The following is a 26,747-nucleotide window of genomic DNA, read 5'->3' as shown; positions in this document are numbered from 1 at the left end:
GATGCTTCCCTCCCTGGAACTCTCCTGCACCGGTCCGACCGGAAACCTGATCGACTGCAGCCGCAAGGTTCCGCCTCGACTTCCGCGCCCCCAGAGTTCCGCCCTCGTTCCGGTCGAGAAACCTTCAGGAGTAGCTATGGGTTTGGGGTTAGTGGACTGTCACTGCCATCTCTCTGCCCCGGACTTTGACAGCGTATGTGAGGGCGACTTGGGGCTTGCGGGAGTCGGGAGGGACGCGTCATTTCCCGCAAGTTTCTTGCCCCTCCCCCGCCGAATCCTCAGGCCGTACCTAGTCTATCCGGACCCTTCGAACCTGCATCGTGGATTGTTCTTCCTAGATCTTACATAGCCGTTAACTATTTTCACGAACCTTGAGTTTGTCCTATCAATAGTCCTTTCTTCTACCATTCCTGAGATGTGCTGGTCCAACCTAGCCCTTAGCAGGGGTTCTAGTTCTGGCCAGGGAGAGGGACAAACAAGAATAATAACACGTGATGGGGCGAGTTTGTAGGGGTGGAAATAGGTTTTACCGGCTACGTCGGGAAAAATGAAGAGAAAGGAGAAGTAGGTGCCTATTTCTTAGGAGGTGTCGCTTATGGTGTGAGTTACGGTAGTGATGAACACCGGCGGGTTGTCCACCCGCATACAGCATAGAATATGGCTTATTTTAGTTAACCAACAGCTGGGAACAATAAAAGAGAACTTTCAAAGATTGGGGAGATTTTCCAGGAGGTGGGAAAGGTAGGTCAAGGTCAGTAAGACATTCGAATTGCATTAGATGCACAGTCTTAACCCTTTAAAATTTAAATACAAACCCATTTTTAAAAAAAAAGAGAGAGACAGAATATTCTGAAGACAAATCTTCTGCCGAGTGGCCAAAAGGTGGGGGAGAGAAAGCCAGAGCGTTTGGGAAACGTCTCAGTTTACAGACAAGAGTTGGTAGAGGCCGATAAGGTGAGGACAGCATGAGAATCAACATAGATGTACTCAACATATTTTAGGAATAACACAGACATTACATGCAGGAGCCTTGGATGCAAACAGCAGAGGGAGGAAGAAATCGAGCATGACTTAGATTCTTAGTTTGTGCTTACTGTAAGGAAGACGGTGATGGCCTTCGCTGGGGTGAGGAAGGAGCAAGGTTTGGGATCAGAGTGAGGAGGTGGGTAGACAGAAACCTAGTGGGGACATATTGGTTAAGTCTAATCTCATTCAAGTGGAAAGATTAAAGTACATTAGAGTACATAGTCATTTCAAATGCGAGTCATGGGTCCAGGAGAGATTAAAAACTCGGCAAGCTGGAGATTCAGCATGATATCTTAAAAGAGGAGAAGGGGAGGATGTAGCTTAGCAGTAGAGACCTTACATGGTGTGGTCAAGGGTGCTAAATAAACAGAGAAAGACGGCATCCCTCAAGGCAGGTGCAGAGAGAACAGAAGAGCTTAAAGTCACAGAAAGGACAGAGAATCAGTCAAGGAGACTGAAGAGTAACCCATCATTGAGGCTGTGAAAGCAAAGCGTGGGGGGAAATGCCCAGAAACTGCTGAGAGACAGGGTGAGGGAGGGCAGAAACAGCCGTGTGTGTTTGGCAGCAGAGGTTTCTGTTTCGGTGTAGTGTGCGTCAGAGAGTAAGCAGGAGGTCACTTCATTCCCTGCCAACTTGTTCCTTGCTAACAGCGTTGTCCTCCATGGTGCCTCTGTGCACAGTGTAGATGACCCAGGGGCAGTTGATCATGTAGAGTAAGCGTGGTTGTCTCTGTTTGTCGTAGGATCTGGATGATGTGTTGGAGAAAGCCAGGAAGGTAAGCTAGAATCCATAACTCCCCCTTTTAGTTCCCCTCCTGTTCTCACTCTATAGACTATTTTTAGGGACTGTGTGGACAGACTCTGCACCATTTAAACTCTCACTCTGTGCCAGCCAAGAGCTAAGCCCCACTGAACTTTAGATCACTTAAAGCCTCGCCTTCTGAGGAAGTTACTCTTTTACCGTCATATCTTCTCTGTTTGATAGATGAGGGATCTAATGTCTGAAGGTTAGTAACAGGGCAAAGACATGCGCTAGTGAAGTGCTAGAGACATGCTAGTCTGGTTTGAAAGCGTGTCCCTACAGCCACCATGCTTAGCAGCACTGTGGAGTGGGGCAGTCGGTCCTTCACGTCTGAAAGTCACATTGTTTTGGAGATCTAGGATATATTACACATGGTCTTCGGAAACACTTTGATTGGCTAGAAAAAGTTATCAAGGGCTAGAGAGATGTCTCAGAGGATAAAAGCACTTGCAAATCTGTTGTCCCAGACTCCATCCCTGGAACCACAGTGGAAGAACAGAACTGACCCCAGAAAGGGGTCCTCTGATTTCAACAGGCTCACCGTGGTGTGCACCCACACGTACATGCACACGCACTCACACATAGAGAGTAAAAGAATGTAAAAATAAAAATTACAGAATCCTGGAGGTATTTATGGAATTACTTGTATACTGATATGTGGCAGCCTAACTGGCATGTGGACTTTGGGGTCCCATAAGGACATGGATGCCTTCCAAAATGCTGTCCCTGTCCAGTGAATTAAAGAAATGAGTACCTTTGGTCTGTGTAGGTTGATGAGGTGACATTAATATCCATTGAACCTATGGCCTGCAGTAATAAGAATTCATTTTGATTATATTACTGGAACCTGACTAGAAAATAATGATAAAATGTATTTAAAAATGTAATATTTCCCTTAATTTACATTAAATGTGCATATTGTTTGGTATTCTGTTCTTTTGTTTTAGGCTAATGTCATGGCCCTTGTGGCAGTTGCTGAACATGCAGGAGAATTTGAAAAAATTATGCAGCTTTCAGAAAGGTTGTTGTTGTCGTCGTTGTTCTTGTTCTTGTTCTTCTTTTCCTCCTCCCCTTCTTCCTCCTCCTCCTGTGTGTATGTGTATATGTGTATGCCGTGGGGTGTGTATGTGTGTGTGGGGTGTGGTTGTGTGTGTATGTATATGTGTGTGGTATGTGTCTGTGTGTGTGGTGTTTGTGTGTGGTGTATGTATGCGTGTGTGTGGTGTGTGTGTATGTGTGGTATGTGTGTATGTGTGTGTGGTGTGTTTGTCTATGTGTGGTATATGTATGTGTGTGGTGTATGTATGTGTGTGCTGTGTGGTGTGTGTGTATGTGTGTGTGCTGTGTGTGTGTGCTGTGTGTGGTGTGTGTGTGTATCTGTGTGTGCTGTGTGTGTCTATGTGTGGTGTATGTGTGTGTGGTGTGTATGCATGCATATGTGGGCATGTGGACACCCAAGGCTGACATTAGATATCTTCTTTATTTATGGAGGTTCCCATCTAAACCAAGAGCACTCACAAAACCACTGATTTGGGCTAGTCTAGTTGTCCTGGCTTGTTCTGGGAATCCCCTGCCTCTGACTCTCCCTCTCCACCTCTCCACTTCTGCTTCCCCAGTGCTAAGATTTCGGGGAGCCACCGTAGCTGCCAGCAGGGGGCAGAACTCCTTCCCTTCAACTTTATCTGTTGAACCGCCTCTCCAGCTTTGACATTACTTTTAATTAAGCTCGTTAATTAAATGAGGTGTTGACCTCATGACCTCAAGAAGCTCTCTCCGCTTAGCCTTCTTAGTGATGACACCAAATCATAGATGCTACAGCTGCTCTACTGAAGGCTTTAAAGACTTACGAAGAAAGGTAGTCTTGTCCAGTTCACACACTAGCAAAGAATTGTTTGTTAAAGAATGAGAACCTGGCAGGATAGCGCACATCTTTCATCTGCCTCGGAGGCAGAGGCAGGATGATCCCTGTGAGTTTGAGACCAGCCTGTTCTACAAATTGAGGCCAGGCCAGCCAAGGCTACATAGCAAGGCTTTTTTCTCCAAGGAAATTAAAAAAAAAAAAAAAAAAAAAAAAAAAAGGAGGAGGAAAATCATCTTAGCCCTAAAGGCAGGGCATTTCCTTTTGTTCTTTACGGACAGTGCGGTCTCCTAGCTGGTCTCCTAGCCGACTGTTGTTTTCTTACCTTTCTGCATTTGTAGGTATAATGGATTCATCCTTCCATGTCTGGGAGTTCACCCAGTTCAAGAACTTTCACCAGAAAAAACAAGAAGTGTGACATTAAAGGTAAACGTCACATAGAATAAGAGGCACAAGTAGTGTAACTGACTGAGTCATCACCCCACACTGCTTTCTAAGTTCCAGTTTTGGGATGTGGGGATGGGAGTGCTAGGGGTTGGGTCTGAGGCCTCAGAAAGGCCAGGCAAACATTCTGCCACTGAGCTGTAACCTCGGCCAAGTTTTTCATTCTCAGATAGGGTCTCATTGAATTTTCCAAGCTGGCCAGACAGGGCTTGAACTCGTGATCCTCCTGTTTCCACTTCCTGAGTTGTTAGAATTGCAGCCTGTGCCACCAGACCCAGCTTCTGATTTGTATTCTAAGTTAATAACCGAAAACAAAGAAATGGGGCCTTGGATCAGGTCAAGCTTGTGTGATGTGATGATATGGTGGAATTATGGATTCACTCTCTCCATACTTTTTAACTATGTCTTACTGCTTTGTCCAGTGCCCTGCCCCCCAAAAATGATGGAAGGGCTGGGGAGATGGCTCAGTGGATAGAGTGCTTGTTGCACAAGTGTGAGGCCCTGAGTGTGGTCCTAGACCACATGCAAGATAACCATGGGTATTGGTTTACACTAGTAATCTCAGTGCTGCAGAGGTGGTAACCGGAGGATCCTTAGAGCTCAGTGGCCAGTCAGCCTATGAGCTCCAGGTCCCAGTGGGAGACCTTGTCTCAGAGTGAAACTATCAACATAAAAATCACAGAGAGAGATGGGCTCAGTGGAAGAGTGTTTGCCTGCCATATATGAGGTCCTAGGTTCAATCCCCAGTTAAAACTTTAAAAGGCCAGAGGCCAGAGAGATGGCTAAGTGGTTAAGAATTCATACGGCTTTTGCAGAGAACTCAAGTTCAATTCCTACCACTCTCCTCCTGTAACTCCACCTCCAGGAGACCCACTGCCTCCGACCTCTGAGGGCACCTCCATGCACACGATTTAAAATAATAAGTTTTAAAAACATATGAAGTGTGTTTGTGTGCATTAAGTAAGTAGTGTGAGTCAGGTCACAGTCTCAGTCTCAGTACTCAGTCTGAGTACTGGGATTACCTCAGTTTACCACCTCACTTGGCAGAAACCCTCGAGTCGGTTCATTAGACGTCTGAATAGGCTCCCCCTGAGTTTAGCCTATTCTCTCATAACTAGAACACACTCTGGGAGGTGCACGTCTCTGCATCCAATCATCATCCTTAAGTCACAGCCCCTTTCTGGCTGAGACTTTGTAAGTGAGTTATTTCTCCCTCTCTTCCTGGGTCCCTGGTCCCTGGGCGTCCACTAAGGAAGAGGCCTTGTCTGATAGCTACCCCAGCGCTTGCCACACAGCTTGCCACTAGGGGTCCTACCTCTAGCTCTCTGGGTCAGTGTGAGTTCTCCCTAAGTCTGCTGTCTCTCTCTAAGTTACTCTCCCTCTATCCATAAGCATAAACCTCCCCTTCTCCTGTCATTTGTTTCCCTCCTTTCTGTGGCTCTCTCTTATTCTGATTTCCCTCCATAGAAGAACTTTACAGTTTATGTATTCTGAAACTAATCCACCAGACGGTTTAAAATGTCCCACAGGGAGCTGAAGAGATGGCTCAGTGGTAAGCACATACCACCCTTGTGGAGATCGAAGGTTGAACTCCTAACACCCACATCAGGGTGACAACCGCCTGGAATACCTGCACACACATGGCGCATGAAACTCACTGGAACCCATATGTCATATACACGTACAATAGGCAACTTCTTTGTTTTGTTTCTTTTAGACGGGGTTTCTCTATGTGTAGCCCTGGCTGTCCTGCAACTCACTCTGTAGACCAGGCTGTCCTCGAACTCTCAAAGATCTGCCTGCCTCTGCCTCCTGAGTACTGGGATTAAAGGCCACCACTACCCAGCTAACAATAAACAAATCTTTAGGGGTTGGGGATTTAGCTCAGTGGTAGAGCGCTTGCCTAGGAATCACAAGGCCCTGGGTTCGGTCCCCAGCTCCGAAAAAAAGAACAAAAATAAATAAATAAATAAATAAAAAATAAACAAATCTTTAAAATCTTATCTACAAGCAAATTCTAAATTCTGTCTTCACCTTAGAGATACCACAGGCCAAATTCTCTTAAGCATAATATCACTGAATTAAGGGAATATCACTTAAATTAACAGCCTACCACTACAGCAGTTCCCAGACAAGCTCATATGTGAAATGCATTGTTTATATTGTTGAACTCTTCTTAAGATCGACCAAGCAGGGTTATAAAGACAAATCAAGGCAAAGAGAACAAAGGGAACATGGGTCTGCCGCCATTATAAGCTGACGAACCACTGCCTAGGAGGAGACAGAGCCGTGTGTGTGACATCCATGGAACTCCAACTCCTACCTCTCTCCTCCTGTAACTCCTGTCTGAGCAGAGGACCATGTGTAAGTGGGACCTTCACAAGCCCGTAACCAGAACACGGTGGATGTTCCTACCGAGATGTCTACTTAGAGCTGCTGGTGTGGTAGAGGTGATGATTTCTATGGATAGGTTGGGTAAATAGACTGAGGTGTGTGAGGTGAGAGTGGCATAGGCCTGGCGCGTGCCAGCTGAGGAACTAGCATCCACACTGAGGACATTGACAAATTTCCCTTCTTTTTCTTTCAGGATCTGGATGTGGCTTTGCCTATTGTTGAGAATTACAAGGACCGGTTGCTGGCGATTGGAGAGGTAAACCCATTTGCTGAACACATGACATCTAATTTAGGCCTCCATAGGATCTGCGTAGTAATCCTTAGTTCAGTACTGGTGATCATAACAGACTTGGACAGATATGCTCGCCGCCGTGTTCAGCCTGCTAATAATGTGATACTTCAGTGGTAAGCAAGACCACTTGGGGACAGAGCAATAGAAGCCTTACTCTAGGCTTGCCTTACTCTAGGCTTGCCTTACTCTAGGCTTGCCTTACTCTAGGCTTGCCTTAATGGTGATGTAATGCATTTTCTATTTACAGTGATGATGCAATAATATTTCTAAAAACACTGCTTGTGCTTAAGTGTGGCCATTGCTCTGAGAAGCTAAGACAGCCTGTAGAGGGAGGGCCCTGAAATGGTTTAGCAGAAAGCACTTGCCACCAAGCCTGGTCCACACAGCGGGAAGAGAGAACTGACTCCTGGAAGTTGTCCTCTGACCTGCACATGTGCACTGGGGCGTCCATGTGTGACCCTCCACCCAATAAATGTAATTTTTAAAACTAAAAGAAAAAGACAACTTCATAGGTAACATAAAAGCATACTTTAGCCTTGAGTTTGTGATTTAAGACCGTGCCACTCAAATTATTTAAAATGCTAGAGAATTTTTTATCACAGTAAAAAATAAATTACCTCTGCCTGTTAAATATAAAAAATAAGAAGATGCATTCTGAATGGAGTGCACAGAGTACATGCCCAGGTAGCAGCAGTGGGAGTGGTCTTCTGTAATCTGCTCTGCTCACAATGCAGTGAGCCCTCCTGACTTCTGAAAATGTGCAGGGCTGCTGCACCAAGCCAAGAGGTGCGGCATAACACAGTGAATGTTAACGCTGTAGTACCCCACAAGAGGAATAGAAAACAACTTAGAGGTCGGGGTGCTTCAAATGTATTATTACGTTAGTTTACATCTGCTTGGCTGACACTGTGTGCCGACTCATGGTCTTACATCTGCTTGGCTGACACTGTGTGCTGACTCATGGTCTCACATCTGCTTGGCTGACACTGTGTGCTGACTCATGGTCTCACATCTGCTTGGCTGACACTGTGTGCTGACTCATGGTCTCACATCTGCTTGGCTGACACTGTGTGCTGACTCATGGTCTCACATCTGCTTGGCTGACACTGTGTGCTGACTCATGGTCTCACATCTGCTTGGCTGACACTGTGTGCTGACTCATGGTCTTACATCTGCTTGGCTGACACTGTGTGCTGACTCATGGTCTTACATCTGCTTGGCTGACACTGTGCTGACTCATGGTCTTACATCTGCTTGGCTGACACTGTGTACTGACTCATGGTCTTTTGGACTCATCACACACAGACACGTGATTCTCCTTCATCTTTCTGCTGCAGGTGGGGCTAGACTTCTCCCCCAGATATGCAGGCACTCATGAGGAGAAGGAAGAACAAAGACAAGTCCTGATCAGACAAGTCCAACTGGCCAAAAGACTAAATGTGCCTCTGTAGGTGCCCCGTCTTTCTGCTCACAACTACAAAGCACATCCCATAGCAGTTGGTCCTCTTGAAATGAGTTCTGTATCTCTTTTCCTCTGAGTTATTTTTTAAAATTCATTCTCTACGCCTGTGGCTGTTTGCCTTCATGTGTGTCTGTGGGCTGTGTGTGTGCAGTGCCCGTGGGAGCCAGGAGAGGGCATGGTACTTCCTGGAACTGGCTGCTGCCATGTGGGTGCTGGGGACACACCTGACCCTCCGTGAGAGTAGCTGATTCAGCTCCCCAACCTCCTGACTTACTTTAATCTAACAAAGCAGTGTTTTCCTATTTAAAAGTCTACAAAGGAATTTTGTTGTTAAACAGAAATGTGCACTCACGCTCAGCCGGAAGACCCACCATCAGCCTCTTACGTGAACAAGGTACTTATGTCCCTAACATTCAAGCGTCACAGCATCACAGCTCGGGTGGAGGGTCTAAGGAGCAAGTATGTTTCCCGTTAATCCCTTAAAGACAAAGACTGCACGGAGAGGGGAGAGCCCACCAGGGCGAGCCTGTGTGCCTGTGTCAGGCCAGCTCTTACGAGGTAGTACAGCTGTGCTCACCCCTGGGCAGGGGGCCCTTGGCCTCCACTGTGGCACGTGTACTTTTGCAGGCACATACAGACCGTGAGTTAATTATGAAAATAATGAGTAAATAACAAAGCCGTATGGCCGTGCAGATTGTGGCCACCGTGTGTAAAGAGCATGCTCGCCTGATCCGGCCTTCCTAACCTGAGCACAGTTCTCTTCCGAAGGTTAAAATGCCATCCTCAGTAAGAGGTAACACCTTATTTACCTTATTTCTGTGCAGTAAAAGGTCCATCAGATGTGTAAGAAGCAGCACATGTACAGTTAGTCTACAGTTGTGTGTGTACAAAAACCACATTGGTTGGTTGTGCCCTACCCAATAGATTTCACAGCTAATTTATGATCATAATGAGTATTCGCACGACTGGAAACTCAGAGGATGAAGTAATGGGGCTCCCTGCAGTTAGAGATGTGGCCAGTGATGGATTTGTCAGTGTCGAGCCCTCTGGAGTCACTGAGCACATGGTTTATGCAGGCTGAGCCGCTAGCCTGTAGGAGCTGGGGTCGGTGTGAAAGGTGTGCCTTAGTGGTAGGGTAAGGCCTGGGTTTGGTCCTCGGCCACACACGCATGCGTGCACACACACAAAAACACATGCACACACACAGATTAGGGCTTGGTTTTATGAGCCTTGGCCTGTTCGTGAGTCCTTTTGTTCTACTAGTTTTTTTTTTTAAAGGAAAATTGAAGGGTTTGCCTGAAACCCTTCTCTTAGAAATAATAACTTGACATCTCACAGACATAGAAAAGACCTAAGACCTAGTGGTGTAGATAGTTTAGATGATTGCTTTAAAAACTGCATTTCAATGTTATTCAACTACTTTATTCTGAAGATTCAGAACTTATTTTTCTCCTCTCTGAACATTACCTGGTTACTGAAACTTTAGAAGCAATGGAATCTGATCTTTGCATCATGATAAATATTTACTTACAGTTCAGATCTCTGTCTAATTTGACTAATGGGAAGCTATTTGTTAGGAGAGAAATGAACTGTGATTTGTGTTTGCTTTGAGAGGTGCAGAGAAGGTTCTGCTGCATGCGTTTGACGGCCGGCCATCTGTAGCCATGGAAGGAGTGAGGGCTGGTTACTACTTCTCCATCCCCCCATCCATCGTACGAAGTGGACAGGTAAAGTCTCTGATTAAAACTTACTAGACTCGTTGTAAGATACAATTAAGCTAAGCTTTGGGACAAACTTGTGATGCCATTATAGTTACATTTTAAAAGTTAGTCTTAAGTCTACTCAAACATTTAAAAAACTTAACTTGGGGTTGGGGATTTGGCTCAGTGGCAGAGCACTTGCCTAGGAAGCGCAAGGCCCTGGGTTCGGTCCCCAGCTCCGAAAAAAAGAACCAATAAATAAATAAATAAATAAATAAATAAATAAATAAATAAATAAATAAAAACTTAACTCAAAAAGGAACCTTCAAGGGACTGGAGAGGTGGCTCAGTAACTAAGAGTTCTATGGTGGGCGAGGTGGCTCGCACAGTTAGAAGTGTACACAGGATGTGTAGGTGCAGATACAGTTAGAGCATGGCTTACAGGATGTGTAAGTGCACATACAGTTAGAGCACGGTTTAAGGATGTGTAGGTGCAGATACAGTTAGAGCACAGTGTACAGGATGTGTAGGTGCAGATACAGTTAGAGCACAGTGTACAGGATGTGTAGGTGCAGATACAGTTCAGTGATAAAAACAGAAGCCTGACTGCAAAACCCACAAAGGGTTTAAGTCTGACCGTGGGAAGCAGGGTTCACTGAAGAAAAAACACAAACAATGAGTTGGTACCAGAAGAGAAGCTCAGCATTGTTCCCTCAGGAAAATTCAGAGCAACACTACTCCACATTACTGAGTCTGCGAGTTCCCTCCAGGACCAAGCGTAGAATTATTGCTATGCACGGTCTCCACCCTAATTAGATACTCCCAAAGGAAAAGAAATATCCTACCACACACCCAAACACGGATGCTCACGGGCACTGTGTGATATTCACAGAGCAAAGACAAGCTAGAAGGGGGTCTACAGATGGATGTCAGATAAACAAAGCATGGTCTCCCCATCCAATGGAGTGTTACTCAACCGTGTCAGAGCATGGCTGAACCTTGGAAACACTAGGAGAAAGCAGCCAGACACAAAAGATACCATGTAAGATTCTGTTCAAATGAAATGTGCAGACTAGGCAAATCTGTGGAGACAGAAAGTTGGTTGGTGATCGGAGGGAGGAATGAGCAGTGACTGGAAAGGCAGCGGAGTGAGGGACTATGGTGGAGGAGTAAATGTTACATACGTGTATTCACACACACACAGCCTTGTGCATGGGAGTGCAAGTATGAAGCCTCATGCCTCAGACACATTAGGCAGTTGTCTCTTAGCCTGACCTGTGTATATTTAAAGAGTAACTATCGTGTCATATCAATTACAGTTCAAAGTCTTTAAAAGGCAACCTTGTGAATGTCCCACATCTGGTCACTCTCAGGACACTCATTCTTCATGCTCCAGGAGATGGGGATACAGATCACAGCCAGGGATGCTTTCGATCCTGTGAGACACATCTGAGTCACTTTTTTTTTTTTTTTTTGGTTCTTTTTTTTCGGAGCTGGGGACTGAACCCAGGGCCTTGCGCTTCCTAGGCAAGCGCTCTACCACTGAGCTAAATCCCCAACCCCCTGAGTCACTTTTAAAACCCTAATGTAGGTTCAGAGTATAGATTGGAAGTCCACCCAAAGGGTTTTAGATCTCTCCATGAGCAGCTGTTTGTCATTTGGGTTGATTTCCTATGGGGCAGTTCCTACGTTTACTTGATTGCATTTGGTTCCCTGAAAGCTTTGGGTACTTTTTGCAATGTTAGGCAATATTCCTACTTTGAAGTGGTTGTGTGGCCTCAGAAGGGGGCTGGTGAAGACCTGATAGCTGTCCAGCAAGCCCTGGTGATAAATATGGATGTTCGTGTTCCCCAGGACAAGACTCATCCACATGTAAGTTAACGCTCTTCCACCTCCTCCTGTTTTAAATGTACTCTCATTTTTCTCTAAGAAGCAGAAGCTTGTGAAACAGCTGCCTCTGAGTTCTCTCTGCTTAGAAACAGATTCACCTGCACTAGGACCCGAAAAACTGGTAAGCAGGTCTCTGGTTCATGGCCATGCAGACGCCTTTTCATCCGGGCTGTGTGACTTAGCTGGGACTGGCTGCAGGGCTGCAGGACTCGAACGCTAGGTTGAGAGTCTTTTCTAAACACTGCTTCTGAGAATGTCATTTGACTGGGAACAGGCTTCCATTTGTGTATCTCTCTAGAAACGGGTCGGCCACTGTGTCTATATGTAGACACACACACATCTCTCTAGGATAGGATGGGTTGAACACAATCTATCAGACCTTCTTTCACTAGTATATGTTAATAACGTGCTTTCCTCAAAGTGTTTTATTTGCATCAGTGTTCTGTCTGCGTGAGTTTTCTGTGAGGGAGCTGAGTCCTCTGCAGCAAGAGCTGTTGACAATTATGAGCCGCCTTGTGGGTGCTGGGAACTGAACCTCAGTGCTCTGGGAGAGCAGCCATTGCTCTTGACCACTAAGCCATCTCTCCAGCCCCCAGAGTGTTTAATGACCACACAGTGTTCCACTGCTACAACTTGTTAGAGATGGGAGAGATGGTTCAGTGGTTAGAGCACTGGCTGCTCTCCCAGAGGACCTGGGTTCTATTCCCAGTATCCACAGGACAGCTCACAACCATTCATAACTCCAGTTCCAGAGAACTCAGTGCCCTCTATGTCTCCATAGGCAACAGTCAGGCATGCATATACATGAAGGCACATAAAATAATAAAAAAATCTTTGTATGTCATAAATGTATAGGTGTACCCGTGTGTGTGTGTGTGTGTGTGTGTGTGTGTGTGTGTGTGTTTCTGAGACAGGTCTCATGTAGCCAGACTGATCTCTAACTCAGAATGTAACCAGGTTTGACCTGAACTCCTGATCCTCTGCTTCTGCCTCCTGGGTACTGGGAATTCAGATGTGTGCCACCATGCTCAGCCAGTCTGAGATTTAACCACTTGTGATGGACAGCCTTGAATGTGAATCTTTGACATACTTCTTATTTTGTTAGCCTGCATTATCAAGGGTTTTTGCCTTAATAATTTTATTCCTCTTATTATTATCCCAAGTAGCCACTTACTAATAATTACAGAAATGTTTTTCATTGTGTCTAAATGCTGTTGATTGCAGAAATGTTATTTTTTTTATCATTAAAAAACACAACTAAGAGGCTGGAGAGATGGCTCAGTGGTTAAGAGCACTGACTGCTCTTCCAGAGATCCTGAGTTCAAATCCCAGCAACCACATGGTGGCTCACAACCATCTGTAATGGGATCTGATGCCCTCTTCTGGTGTGTCTGAAGACAGCTACAGTGTACTCATATAAATAAAAAAAATAAGTTGGTCTTAAAAAAAAAAGAAAGAAACACAACTAAGGAGAGATGGCTCTGGGGTTAAGAGCATGGACTGCTCACTTCCAGAGATCCTGAGTTCAATTCCCAGCAACCACCTGGTGGCTCACAACCATCTGTAATGGGATTCGGTGCCCTCTTCTCCCTCTCTCTCTCTCTCTCTCTCTCTCTCTCTCACACACACACACACACACACACACACACACACACACACACACACAAGAAAAAAGAAAAGAAAAGAAAAGAAAAGAAAAACACAACTGGGAGCTGGAGAGATGGCTCAGTGGTTAAGAGCGCACTGGCTGTTCTTCCAGAGGTCCTGGGTTCAAATCCAGCACCCACATGGCAGCTCACAACTGTCTGTAGCTCCAGGATCCGACACCCTCACACAGACGGACATGCAGGCAAAACACTAGTGTATATAAAATAAGCAGAATGTTTGTTTATCTCACAGATATTAAAGTGGGAGGGATGTGTCTTAAAGTCAGCAAGCTGGCAGAACTTAACAGAGCAGTCTTTCCAGTCCTTGGGGCATTTGAAACCACACTGGGCTGTTAGCCTTTGAGGTGAGGGGCCAAGCAGAGTACAGTGACCTTTCCCAGCACTCATGCATGCAGCAAAACAAGGGACAGTTAATCCTTCAGGCTAGCCGCTCTCCCTGGGTTCTGCTGGTAGACTGCTTCACAGGCTGGGTGCTCAGGGTTTTGGCTGCAAATGCCCCTGAGTTCCTCCTGGAACTGCATAGACTTGGAGTTGCCCATGCCTGCCAAGTTCATCACCCCACTTCAAAAAGCACTAATAAAGGAATGTTAGCTCCTTCACAGAGTAGAAAAGGAGTTCATTCTCTCTCTCTCTCTCTCTCTCTGTGTGTGTGTGTGTGTGTGTGTGTGTGTGTGTGTGTGTGTTAGCTACGGTCTCCAAGGATCTCCACACTGAGTGTCAAACTCTTCTCTTTCAGACACGGAACGAACCCTGCAACATTTCCATCGCAGCAGAGTTCATTGCCCAAGTGAAAGGGATCTCAGTGGAAGAAGTCCGAGAAGTGACAACACAGAATGCATTCAAACTGTTTCCCAAGCTTCAGTACCTACTCCAGAAATAGCTTCAGAATCACCCCCTGCAAGCCAAGTCAGCTCAGGGCAGCACTGGGGAAAACAAAGTGTTCTCTCGCTTTAGTGGCCTGAAATGAGGAAGCCATTTTATGTGGCTAGTGGTCACAGTTTTACAGATATGTTCCTCTTAAAAAACAAATTTGGGACTGGAGAAATGGCCCAGCTGTCAAGAGCACTCAGTTGCTGCTCTTCCAGAAGACTCTGCTCAGTTCCCAGCAGCCATGTTTGGGTGATTCGCAACTGCCTGTAATTCCCTCCAGCCCTAGAAGACTCAACACTGGCCTCCTCTGGCACTAGCACACATGTGGCATATCTCTACACAGACACACTTAACATAAATAAAATAATTTCTAAAAACTATTTTAGAAAGAAGTTTGGATACACAAACCCTGGGTTCTGACTATAAACATAGGCTACTTCGAATAGCTGAGTCCTGGAGTGGACTGGGGCAACACACAGTGGCTTCTGGAGTTCTTGTCCACTTGAGGGAAGAAAGCCTCAAGACACCCACCCCCGCCTGCCCCTTCCCCCACTTAACAGTCAGCTTATAGAGCTCCATGGGCTTTCGTCTTTGAATGCTGACCAATGTGTGTGCATGGCAGATGTCCTTCCAGCTTGGCTGTCAGTGGGCCTCATGGGTTATAAGAAGACAGCAGTAGTAAGAGTACTGAGACAGCTCCTGTCCTCCCCCATAAGGAGACAAACCTCACTATGTTGCTTAGGCTATCCCCAAACTCCTAGGCTAGCAGTGCTCTCTTACAGCACTGACTAGTAAAGACATACATAGCTTTAAGGAACGGAGCAGGCCTCTTGTGACCTCGTGATGAGATACGTTTGGCTGGTTTCATTGGCGGACACCATAACAGGAGGAGAGAGACTGGCCCTGCTTGTCCTCATGCTTGTTAATTGGTTCTTGAAATTAGGAAGCCCAGGACCTTGTGTTTAAGCACACACCACGTTTTTTGCCCCAGATAGGAGGCTTAAGAGGGGTGACCAAAACATTGCACTAGCCCTGGCATCTTGACAAGAGTAGAGGTATTTTTAAGGATAAGGTAGAATCCATCTGCTGCTCCGGGCACAGTATCTGCAGCAGCTCTTCCCCTCTCACAGACACTGACAGGCACCCTATAGGCACACTGTGTACACCTCACCAACAGACTGGATCTTGGAACTACATTCCAGGATCTCATCTGGGGGAGTGAGTTACCTCACAGGGCTACTGGCACCCTGCTCACACCCTTCGTTGCCTTTGCCTGGGAATCAGAGTCCAGCGGCAGCCGGCTTATGCTGTGAAAACTCTGGCTGTCCCCACAAAGGGGACTTTCTTTATAAGAAAAGACTCCCACTTCTGAGACAGTGACAGGAGTCCCACTTCCCCTCTTCAGAGTCCATGTTATCTGAACTTTCCTCAGAACTTCCCCATGCTGTTGCCTGTCTGTGGTATTAATATCCCAACCGTCTGTGTCCCCTTGAACCTACATCCAAGACCCTTCATTGTTCTGAAGAGACACCTGTGCCCCTCCTGTTGTCTATCAGATTATTAAATCAATTATATAAATCAAGAAGTTATCATCTCCCTCTTGGAAAAAGAAAGGCTTTAGTCTGGTGCCAGCCAGAGAAGGACTTTGCCTCCCAAGAGGAGATTACACAGCTCTAACAGCTTAGCAGATCACCTTACAGGACAGACCAAGAGTCTGGACAGTGATGGGTGGGTAAGAACACTTCTTGACCAGGACTACTTAGTTACACGTACATTCCTCCTCTATTTAAATCTAAATGTCACGGAAATATCATAGTGATGGCCTTGACTTCTTCCCAATGTGGCCACAGTAATTGTTTTTATTGCTGCCCCCTCCACCCCCGTAAGCCTGTCTGGCCCGGAACTCACAATGTGTACAAACCATGCTGGCCCTGAACTAACAAACACGCCCCTGCCTCTGCCTGCTGAGTGCTGAGATGAAAGGAATCCCAACACTCCAGCCTACTGACAATGTCTGAGGTCCAGACTGTTCTCTATTACCTGCCTCATGGTCATGAAGGAGGAAACACCTACCAAAGGGGGCATAATATAAAAGAGCTTTTCCAGCAAAATCCCCAAGAGGTTTGTCAGATTCCCTGGTCTCCGCTCCTAAGTCTCTTCTTCACACAGCCCGCTCACGCTGAACCATAACCCAGCCCTTACACTGACCCAGACCCTTGTTCAGAGGCCCACTTAGACGGTCAAGGTCGGTTGGTTCTGACTGGCCTCTGCCTCTGCTACCCCCTCTCTTAAAGCACCTTGCTGTGCTGAAGAAGGGTATGGATATCAGTAGGAACTCAGGGAGAAGGCATCGACTGTCTATGGCTACAGCGGCAATGCTGCCACACTAATGTACCCTCCAGAGGATCCGGGAAGCAGCAGGAGTCCTGTGTGCACGCAAGTGCACACTACAGAAAGCCAGGACAGAAAAGAAAAGTGCTACCCCATGCCAACTGGTGGGAGATAAGAGGCTTGGAGCCTGCTGTCTCAGGTAGGGTCAGAGTCCAGATACAACTGTACTTCTGAGTTTCTGGCTTAGCTTGAGCCTGCACTAGGGTATGCAGGGCAAAGTAGAAATGTCTAATGGGCAGGGCTGCAGGAAGGTATAGAGGAGGTGGCATTTAAATCACAGGCAGGGAAGGGAGCCAAGAGACAACTTCGACCAGCTAGAGGCAGGGGCATACCTACAGGATGGGGTCAGAGAAACTCGGGTGAGGGGAGTTGACCTCTGTGTGTAACCTGACACTCATAGCTCCGTACTCAACCAAGCCTCGGCATCGGCATCTCCGATTTGGCTAATTAGGATATAAACTCTGTGAATCCAGTCCCCCATTTCTGTTCAGCCAGAGAACAGAGGCTCTGATAGCCCTGGGGCCAGGAGCAGCTCAGAAGACAGAGATAAGAGGTCCCTCTGAACAGAGGTAGGCCTGGCTCCATCACATAATAAAGATAATATCTCCTTATAGGCAAAGGCTGGGTCAATCATGCTCAGCAAAGATCCTCCTCTGGGCAGCCCAAGTCTGTGTGCATCTACCTGACAGCTTTGCCCTAGCTCTGAGGGTCCTGAGGCAGTGGACTGGGGGGCGAGAGAGTCAGCTAGAGCCTAAGTTCTTTGGCTGTGAACCAAGAGTCCCGTGTCCCCTGTCAATGCCCATGGTCATGGAAGGAGCCAGCAGCTCTTCAAGGTTCTGGAAGCTAAGTATCTACTGTTGGGAAGTAAGCTTAGCTCTAGTGAGCTTATTCTTATCACATGTCCTCAGTCTTTTAGGGACAAGGTCCTGAGACATAGCCCAGCCTGGCCTGGAATTCACTGTCCCTAAGTGCTGGGCTTACAGGTGTTCACCATGACACCAGGACAATTTCTTTTCTAGTTAATGTTTCTAAATAATTCACAGACACTGAAGACTGAAGGAAGAGAGTTTATTGGTATGTCTCTGGAGATGTACTTTATCCAAATATGGCATGATCTGAAAGATAAAAAAGTACATTTATTGGGCTGGTGAGATGACTCAGCTGTTAAAGGTTAGGCTCATAATCAAAACATCAGAAAGAAATGCGTTTCAGTAATCTAATCTATTGCTCAGTTTCAAGAACAACATGAAGGGCAGAGAGGGTCATTAGTCTTTTGCTTGTCCTTTTCTGTGCTGGGATTAACTGTAGTCACTGGGTATTTCAGACAGACAGATACAGAAAGAGAGAGAGAAAGAGAGAGAGAGAGAGAGAGAGAGAGAGAGAGAGAGAGAACACAAAGAGACACACAGAGAGACAAAAAGACAGAGAGACAGAGAGAGGGAGAGAGACAGACAGACTTAGAGAGAGACAGAGAGTCAGAGAGAGACACAGACAGAGAAAGAGAGAGATGGAAAGATGGAGAGACAGAGAGACAGAGAGAGACAGAGAGGGGGGCACAGAGAGACACACAGACAAAAAGACAGAGAGAGAGAGAGAGAGAGACAGACAGACAGACAGACAGACAGACAGACAGAGACAGGGACAGAGACAGAGACAGAGAGAGCTAGGAGAAGAGCCAAGTTTCCAAGGTGGGACCCAGCCTGACATGTCCCAGAAGAGGAAGAACACAAAGGCCAGGAGCCTGGGTGAGCAGAGAAGATGGGACAGACAGGCCGGGTCTGCTCATGGAGACTCATGCAGCAGAGTGGGAATGTGGGTTTCATCCTCAGTGTGGTGGGAAACCACAGATGAGTTTTGTGTAGCAGGTAACAACACATGTTCTGTGTTCTCCAGCTGTCCTGTGAAGTAAATGTGGGAGCAGAAGTGCCAAGGGCAGCCTGAGGCTCCGATACACTTCTGTGAATACAGGCTGGGCCAGGGCAGTGGCAGGGCTCAGATTCAGGACTTGCCGACACAGCGAGTATGGGGTGTGAGGACCAGAGTTCCACACGGGTCTTTGGCCACTTTCCCAGGTGAAGAAGGTGAGACTGGGTGGTGGTAAGAGATGTGTTTGGTAACAGGGATTTTTTCTCAGCAATATACTAAACTGCAGATGACTTCAAGTGAGGTGGCAGTTGTGACTGTACAGTTGGCCGAAGGTCAGAAGAAAAGTTGGATATTAAAATGTGGGGTCATCAGAAAAGAGATGAAACATAAGTCCCCTAGCAGTTAAGTTTGAATGAGAACATCCCCATAGGCACTGGAACACTTGGTCCCCAGTTCATGGTGCTGTTTGAGGAAGTTTAGGGTGTGGTCTTGCCGGAAGTGTGTCCTGGGAGTGAGCTTAGAGGGGTTAACACTTAACTCTCCTTGTAGAGAGCTCTCTGCCTGTGCTCCAAGTTCAAGACGTGAGCTCTCAGCATCCCGCTCCGGCTGCCATGTCTACCTGCTGCCTCCACTCTGCCATTATGGTCACCAACCCTCTGGAACTGTACGTCAAATTCTTCCTTCTATAAGTTGCCTTGGCCATAGTGCCCTACCACAGTGACAGAAAGTAACTAAGTCTACCAGCTGCATCATGAGCCGCCCTGGAGAGGACCAGGCGGGCAGGTGTTGTACTGCCTCATACTTCAACATTCAGAGCACAGGGGACCATTGTCTTCCAGAAAGAAGCTGTTACTTTGTAGCAAATGTTGTGTCTGACTTCGTATGCGGTGAAACCTACCAAACTGATACCTTCATTGAGCAGTAATGTCCCAGCTCCTAATTTAACAAGTGAGAATTTTCTCTGCACTGCTGCTTCCGGGGCTCTCTCATTTGTTCTCAGTCTAGAGCAGGAGTCTCCATCCTGCTCCGGGAACAGGTAATCGCTCTTTAGGGAAATAAGAGGTGGCTACTCGCTACTCTTGGTGAGTTTCTCCAGTAAAGATTTGGTTTTTTTCAATAACAAAGCCAATATTTTTAACTCTATCTTATTTCTCAGTTGATCAAAACTCAAACCAAAGGTAAAAGGCTTTGTAAATATGTTTGGGGGTTATCGATTTACAGTTTGATGCTATGAAAGTTAGTTATGGGATTGGGCATGCTAGATTCTGTATTGTATGAAACTATGCATGTTGCTTAAAGCTGTATTCTATGTTTGTTCAAAGAGGTAGATTTTCTCTCCACCAGCAACGTCCTGAGAACTGACACAATGTGGTTCTCAATAATTTTAGCAGACTGAAGCACTGCAGTATTTCTTTTACAACTAAGAATGTCAAAGCCTTCTTTTTTGTAAAGATGGTTGGGTTTTGTTTGTTTGCTTGCTTTCACAAAAGGAACACAACGGTTACTGATTAACTAACGGTCACAATGCAGTGTCTGGACTTTCATGTCATACTGTACCACCTCCCTATATCACTACCTCAGGTCACTGGCCCAAAGCAAAGTTAGAGCTACATAAAGGCCGATGTGGACCATTCTTTGTAAACAAATTAATAATGTATTGGCTATATTGAATGTAAGTGCATATGCACACTCTCTCCAAATAAATGAGAAAACATTATCAGTTGCCTGTCTTAACTACTTAACAGATATTCACAATCAATCCATATTTTAAACAATACCAGACAACCACTCCCCTCCCCCTGACCACTCCCCTTCTCCAGACCAGACCACTCCTCCTGACCACTCCCTTCTCCCTGACCACTCCCCTCCTCCTGACCACTCCTCTCCCCCTGACCACTCCCCTTCTCCAGACCAGACCACTCCTCCTGACCACTCCCTTCTCCCTGACCACTCCCCTTCTCCAGACCAGACCACTCCCCCTGACCACTCCCTTCTCCCTGACCACTCCCCTCCTCCTGACCACTCCTCTCCCCCCACCACTCCTTCCATATTTTTTATTACTGCTTCTCATGGCATTAACTGTCACATTTGTCATTAAAGCTCCATTTTACTTCCATTTTGAACATAAAACTCTGTAAAGCACAGAAATTGTGAGACAGGAGGTAACTGAATGCAACTCTCAAATGTAATTATCAAACCATCAGCAGCCGAAAGCCACCTCAGTCTGCTGGCAGTGCAGACTGCAGCACCCAAACACCAAACTGCTGAACCACCTGGCCTGTGGTAGGACTTGGGTTCCTACAGACAGACGAAAATGAGTCTCTGGTCTGTTGTGGGCCTTATACCAAATAATCTATTTTTGCCTTCAGACACATTATCACCTTCAAAGACTCCCAAGGGCAAGACCTTGGAACCACTTTCCACCCAGAAAGTGTGTTGAGTCTTCTCTCTATACTCATCCCTCCATATACAGGTTGGTAGGAGTCTGGCCACATTATCTTACTTTTTGGCACAAAGTGCCTCTTCTCCTTGTGCACAAAGAGATCCCGTTCGATCCAGGAGGTCCTGCTACTTTCGGGAACAGATTCTTTGACATTCATGCTCGATAAGGACTGGTAGGCTTGGCTGAAGTGCCTCTTCTGAACTCGTAGCAGGCTGACCCGGTTGCTTCTTTCCACCAGACAGTAGGACTCTCTCTTCTCGTTCAGCTCTTCCAGGAGCTGCTTCCTGCTCACCCCCTGTTTCTTCGCCTCACCGCCTTTGTTCGTGGATGTCATCGTACGAACACACACCAGTTAGCAGCTGGTTCTTGCGGTCCTGCCAACACATCGAGCTAATTAGTTTTCCATCCACCTCAGAAGCCAGCTTCGCCTCGAGCCCGTCTTTACCAGGGCTTTCTCCTTCTGCAGGACTGTGTTCCAAAACAGGGTACAGAACCAACTCAGGCCATTAGTGCCCCCCGCCCCCCCAATACTGCAAAATTCAGCAGTGTCCAACCATTCCTGCTGTATTTTCCGGCCACGATAGCTGGTGACTGGTCTATCTCCCTGACTAACACACCTTTTCCATTTTATCCATCCACTTTGGGAAGTCTGTGAGCTTAGAGCTGTATCTTTCACAATGTTAAACCGGGGTTTAAACACGGTATAATGAAGGGGCCGTTAAACAGTTGGCCCTGGGTAGGTATGGTGCTCACATCTGTGATCTTTGCCTTCAGGAGACTGAGGTAGAGGGACTGCATTGAGTTCAAGGGCAGTCTGGGTTACAGAGTAAGTTCTGGGCCAGCCTGGGCTAGAGTGAGTCTCTGCCTCGGAAAACAAAACAGTAATAAAAACACATACAAAAGGTAATATAAAAGCTACCTAAAATAGCCTGCTGGTCGTCAAGTGACTTAATAGGTCTCTTTAGATATCTATTGCAGAAGAAAAAAAAATCCTCTCAACATTGGATTTGGCAATTTTTAACTAAAGGAATTTAAAATGTAGAATAATCAACGAGTATTTTTGAGTTGCTTCAGTAAAATCGACCATTCTAAGTACCAATTAATAATGTGACATGGAAACTATCAAGAACAATTTACGTGGGTGTGATAGTGTCTACCCTGTGCTAGGGAGGCAGAGACAGGGGAATCTCTGTGAGTTCAAGGCCAGCTTAGTCTACATAGTGAGTTCTAGGACAGCCAGGGTTATGCACAGAGACCATGAATCAAAAATGAAAAACACAAAACTAAACAACCCAGATTGTGGATAAACCCACAGTTAGCTCAACTACCTCACTAACCAGCAAATTTTCTCTTACTGAAGGCAGTAATTCATAAGAAATTAAACTTTAAATTCTACTGCCTTTAATACTTCTTGGGGATGCTGGGAATTGCATATTCGAGGCAAGAACTATACCGCTGACTGACATTCTCAGCCTATCCTCCAGATAAGTACATATCAAACACAAATGGCGACAGGACCCATACTTTGTTAAAAGCCCACTTTATAAATCTACTGCAAAAGGTATACCACGGTTTGAGTATTCACTGGGATCACAAAATCAAAACTTTCCTATCACCTACGAGTTAGAACCCAACACTCGGCAGTAGAGTTTAGCTGTAAAACCATGGATTTGGGGTCATTTTGGTTACATGCAGGCTATGCTACCAACTGTGTGTATAGCTTGAGTGACCATAATTTCCTGACATAGTCAGTGAAGACATTACCTGGGTCAGACTGAATGAACTGGCACTTGTGAAACCTCAACGAGTGGTCCCCCATCCATCACATAATCAGGCACCTTGAAAGGAAGGGTTTACTCTATCTGATAAGTAGGCAGCACACCTTGGTCTCCCCGATTACTAATCTCTTTTGCACGTGTTGTGATGAGAATGGTGGGATCCAGTGAAGCCAAAACTGACGGATCCTTACTTTAAAAAACCAGTTGAGACTTTCAGGAGGCTGAAAGCAGAGAACCGAGGCAAGTCTGAGGCCCTGGTGAACGCCAGCCCGCCACTGTCTGCAAGCCTAGAAAAGTGGTCCTGTGTGAGTGGCACAGAACAGGTCAGTTTCCACAGCTCCTTCTCTCAGTCTCTCAGCTCAGTCACAGGGCTTTAGAAACCGTACGTGCAATCTGTGGTACTGAAGATACTTGGAAATGTGAGGATGGGCACAGCAGACTTTATTTGCAGAAGCTATAGTTTAAGTTTCCCCCTCGTTAAGATCTAGAAGCCAAGGGGCCAGAGCAGCACGAAGGCTGTGTGTCATGATGTCCCTCCTCCCCCAGGAGGCTGTCAGGAGGATCATCTGAACCCATCAGTTCAAGAACAGGCTGGGCAATATCGTATGATCCCATATCAAAATAACAACAAGCTACAAACATACGGCTCATACACTGGCTGGCTGACCAAAAGCTTCTAGGAGCTTAAGTCATCTAAGAGACCGGTTTTTCCTAGTTCAGTGTTTACAGTGTTTTTATGAATACAAACTACCATGACAACAAGAATTGACTATACACAGAGAGAAACAGCAGCAGCATTCCTACAGGAACATCCATTAGAAGTTACCTTTAGTAACACCAGCCCAAAGCCGTCTGAAGTCCACAGTGAGGATCAGCTCACTGGACTGTCGCCCTGGTGACAGAATTTCCTGAGCTCTGCCACCTCTGATCGGCTCTGTTCTTAGAACCCTGGTTAACAGAGGAAGCCTTGAGCCGGAGACCACTTACTTCCTAACCAGGTGTCCCTGGATGAATGACTTGGCCTTTGTTTTTATTATCAGTAAGGTATTAAGTCACCAGTAAGATGGGAACAAAGACACTCGTTAAGTCTTATATCAGATGATAGGGCAGCAGCCGGGATTACATATGGCCATGTGTGAAACTGTGTGCTGTGTCTGCCTTCCACTCACTTTGACTTAATTTCTCAAGCACTCATTCTGAGCCTGGTGCTCCTGGGGGAAATGGTGACAAGCAAGGGCGTGCTTCCACCAAGAGAACTGCTAGGAGCTCACTGGAGTTTTAAGCTCAGGAATTTGGGACCAACTTAAGTAACGTATCATCACATGATCTCATCTCCAAAAGAAAAAAAAAATTACCTTCGTATTTCACACAGAGGACTGTTCAGATATCTGTAAGCAAAACCAAACCAAAGTCTCATTGTGTAGCTCTGGTTATCCTGGAACATGCTGTGTAGACCAGGCTGGCTTCAAACTCACAGAGATCATGTTCATCTTCCTCTTCCTCTTCCTCTGCCTCTCTACTTCCCTGCCTCCTCCCTACCTCTGTCCCTGCCCCTGCCCCTGCCCCTGCCTCTGAGTGCTGGAACTAAAGGTGTGAGCTACTATGTCCAGCTCAGATAACTTTCTTCAGAAGAGGACCGTTTGCTTTTGAAGAAAATCCAGAGAAATATATTTCAGAAATAAAAAACAAAAACAAAAACACACACAAAAAAAGCCAAAAACAAAACAAAACCCCAGAATTTCGTTTACCTCCTTGCAGGAATTAGTGATAGAGGGAAAGACTGGTCTTGAAAGTTTACACATCGGTTCATGAAGCATGAGTCAGCAAACACACATTAGCTCAACCAAGTGTAAAGAGCCTGGGGTGTGGTAACCATGGAGACCAGTGCAGAGTGTTTGGAGGGATGAGAGCAACTTTGTTTTGTTTAGGATGCCACAGATAATGTGAAGGCTTTATGGAGAGAACACACATCCACTGGGTACAGTCTCAGCACCTTTAACTCCAGGCTCTGTCTGGATTCTCTCATTTCAAGGGCAGCTGCGGGAAGATTTTTCTCTCTGTGAGCCTTGGCTTACCTAGCTAGAGACTGGATAACCAGACTGGATCTGTGGAATTAGATGACAAATTTAAGTATCTGATGGAATTAGGAAAGCTGAAAAGATGTTCAACATTAGTTTTTCTAATACATATATATATATGTGTATGTATTAGAAAAAATATACATATATTAACTTGTCAGCTGTTGGGGACCGGGCCCGCGGACTGCCTGATTAAGCAAAGCTAGAACCCTGCTCTGAGCAGATTCCTGAGAAGGGCTTGACTTTTTCTTTTTTCTTTTTTTTTTCTTTTTTTTCAGAGCTGGGGATCGAACCCAGGGCCTTGCGTTTGCTAGGCAAGTGCTCTACCACTGAGCTAAATCCCCAACCCCTTGACCTTTTCAAAGAAAGAATATGTCCCCGGAAGACTGTTGCCTCGTTGTCTAAGGAGAATATCTCGCAGTTTAATGATTCATCTTATGTCCTTGGGCGCTTCCCAGTACCCCCCCCCCAAGCTTCAGTTCCTGCTTCAATTCCTGCTTCAGAGATTTAAATGCTATACATTCCTCTCAATAAACAGACCTTGACAAGTGAAAGACCCACCCCATGAGTCTTTTTTTTTTTTTTTTTGGTTCTTTTTTTCCGGAGCTGGGGACCGAACCCAGGGCCTTGCGCTTCCTAGGTAAGCGCTCTACCACTGAGCTAAATCCCCAGCCCCCACCCCATGAGTCTTAACTCAGAGCTGCAACAGGCTTGAACGAGCCCAGGCACGCCCAGATACCTAGGGCCGAGTCACCGTTAAAACTAACAGACCATAAAAGGAAAGGAATACAGAACAGACTAGGAGTACCGGATCTGGCAGGAAGGGATAAGCCCCCAGCCCCCGACATTCAGGACGTCCCAGCCCGCACGTACTCTTTTACCATGTTACAACCTCATTCGAATATGATACAAACCTGCCAATGTGTGTAGCTATACCTTATTACCTCATCATGTGAAATAACCAACCATATGTGAACATGTCTATATGCCTCGTTTAAATCCACCAATCCCCGTAACTATGCATCTGCTTCTGTACGCCCGCTTCTGCTTCCACAAACCCTATAAAAGCCCCATGCTGGAGCTGCTGGGCACGCAAGTCCTCCGAAGAGACTGTGTGCCCGCAGGTACCTGTGTTTTCCAATAAACCCTCTTGCTGATTGCATCCGAGTGGCCTCGGCTCGGTCATTGGGCGCTTGGGGTCTCCTCCTGAGGGAAAGGTCCTCTCCGGAGGTCTTTCATTTTTGGGGCTCGTCTGGGATCTGGAGATCCTCCGCCCAGAGATCACCGACCACCCACCGGGAGGTAAGCCGGCCGGAATCTGTCGTGTCTTGCCCTGTGCGCGTGTTCAGTTCGTCTCAGTTTTGGACTCAGATCTGGGTTTTGGTCGGAGGAGAAGGCCCAGGGCCTTCGGTGTCTCAGGGTTCAGGACCCTCAGCGCCTCCGTTTGGGCGGGCCAGAGAAGGAGCTGACGAGCTCGGACTTCTCCCCCCGCAGCCCTGGAAGACGTTCCAAGGGTGTCTGGAGCCCGGTTCTTTGGGGCTCAGCCCGTATCGGAGGGATACGTGGTTTTGGTTGGAGGAGAGGGTCCGGACCCTGGGCACCTCCATCTGACTCTTTGTTTTGGGTTTTACGTCGAAGCTGCGCGGCGCGTCTGTCTGTTATTTGTCTGATCGTTGGATTTGTCTGTCTAATTTGTGCCCTAATTTTCTTTGAAGCTACCATGGGACAATCGCTAACAACCCCCTTGAGTCTCACTCTAGACCATTGGAAGGACGTCCGAGACCGA

General features: G+C 46.5%; 3 protein-coding genes across 17 annotated transcripts in view; 1 reads left to right on the top strand and 2 right to left on the bottom strand.

Moving 5' to 3' along the window:
* Nucleotides 1–4,006, bottom strand: part of Nsl1 (NSL1 component of MIS12 kinetochore complex) — a 29,017-nt gene extending 25,011 nt beyond the window's left edge. Inside the window, exon 1 of the mRNA XM_063272553.1 lies at nt 371–4,006. The gene's annotated coding sequence lies outside the window, so the exon portion shown is untranslated. The remainder of the gene's footprint in view (nt 1–370) is intronic.
* Tatdn3 (TatD DNase domain containing 3) lies at nt 2–14,785 on the top strand. Of its 13 annotated transcripts, none has more exons than NM_001105987.1 (10): nt 91–193; nt 1,770–1,802; nt 2,776–2,849; nt 4,028–4,112; nt 6,718–6,780; nt 8,154–8,263; nt 8,617–8,672; nt 9,893–10,005; nt 11,909–11,989; nt 14,272–14,785. In NM_001105987.1, the coding sequence occupies exons 1-10, from the start codon at nt 137–139 to the stop codon at nt 14,413–14,415; spliced, it is 816 nt and encodes a 271-aa protein (NP_001099457.1). In that variant the 5' UTR covers nt 91–136; the 3' UTR covers nt 14,416–14,785. The 13 variants fall into 13 exon arrangements, 11 of the variants coding, with proteins under 11 accessions (XP_038946533.1, XP_038946530.2, XP_038946529.2 ...); XM_039090600.2 differs by having other exon boundaries at nt 95–193; nt 9,899–10,005; nt 11,912–11,989; XM_039090599.2 differs by having other exon boundaries at nt 95–193; nt 9,899–10,005.
* Nucleotides 14,786–17,847: 3,062 nt separating this feature from the next.
* SPATA45 (spermatogenesis associated 45) lies at nt 17,848–24,748 on the bottom strand. 3 transcript variants are annotated; one of them, NM_001109085.1, is made up of 3 exons: nt 23,710–23,766; nt 21,166–21,479; nt 17,848–17,911 (listed from the first exon to the last, which is right to left on the bottom strand). In NM_001109085.1, the coding sequence occupies exons 2-3, from the start codon at nt 21,437–21,439 to the stop codon at nt 17,892–17,894; spliced, it is 294 nt and encodes a 97-aa protein (NP_001102555.1). In that variant the 5' UTR covers nt 21,440–21,479; nt 23,710–23,766; the 3' UTR covers nt 17,848–17,891. The 3 variants fall into 3 exon arrangements, with proteins under 3 accessions (NP_001102555.1, XP_006250551.1, XP_038946927.1); XM_006250489.5 differs by lacking the exon at nt 23,710–23,766 and adding an exon at nt 24,632–24,748 and having other exon boundaries at nt 17,851–17,911; XM_039090999.2 differs by lacking the exon at nt 23,710–23,766 and adding an exon at nt 22,870–23,101 and having other exon boundaries at nt 17,851–17,911.
* Between the last annotated feature and the right edge of the window lie 1,999 nt (nt 24,749–26,747).

This window comes from Rattus norvegicus, chromosome 13, assembly GCF_036323735.1.
Source record: "Rattus norvegicus strain BN/NHsdMcwi chromosome 13, GRCr8, whole genome shotgun sequence".
Classification (NCBI taxonomy): Eukaryota; Metazoa; Chordata; class Mammalia; order Rodentia; family Muridae; genus Rattus; species Rattus norvegicus.
The sequence above is the reverse complement of the archived record's forward strand: the minus strand, read 5'-3'. Positions and strand labels throughout refer to the sequence as shown.

What these genes read in the sequence shown, in the direction of transcription:
- SPATA45 (XM_006250489.5), bottom strand. Translation starts at nt 21,439, where the DNA reads ATGACATCCACGAACAAAGGCGGTGAGGCGAAGAAACAGGGGGTGAGC. An exon ending in GAGGCACTTTGTGCCAAAAA is followed by an intron (nt 17,912 to 21,165) that starts GTAAGATAATGT and finishes TTTATCTTTCAG; the next exon opens with ATCATGCCATATTTGGATAA.
- Tatdn3 (NM_001105987.1), top strand. Translation starts at nt 137, where the DNA reads ATGGGTTTGGGGTTAGTGGACTGTCACTGCCATCTCTCTGCCCCGGAC. An exon ending in CTGCCCCGGACTTTGACAGC is followed by an intron (nt 194 to 1,769) that starts GTATGTGAGGGC and finishes TGTTTGTCGTAG; the next exon opens with GATCTGGATGATGTGTTGGA. An exon ending in CACTAGGACCCGAAAAACTG is followed by an intron (nt 11,990 to 14,271) that starts GTAAGCAGGTCT and finishes CTTCTCTTTCAG; the next exon opens with ACACGGAACGAACCCTGCAA.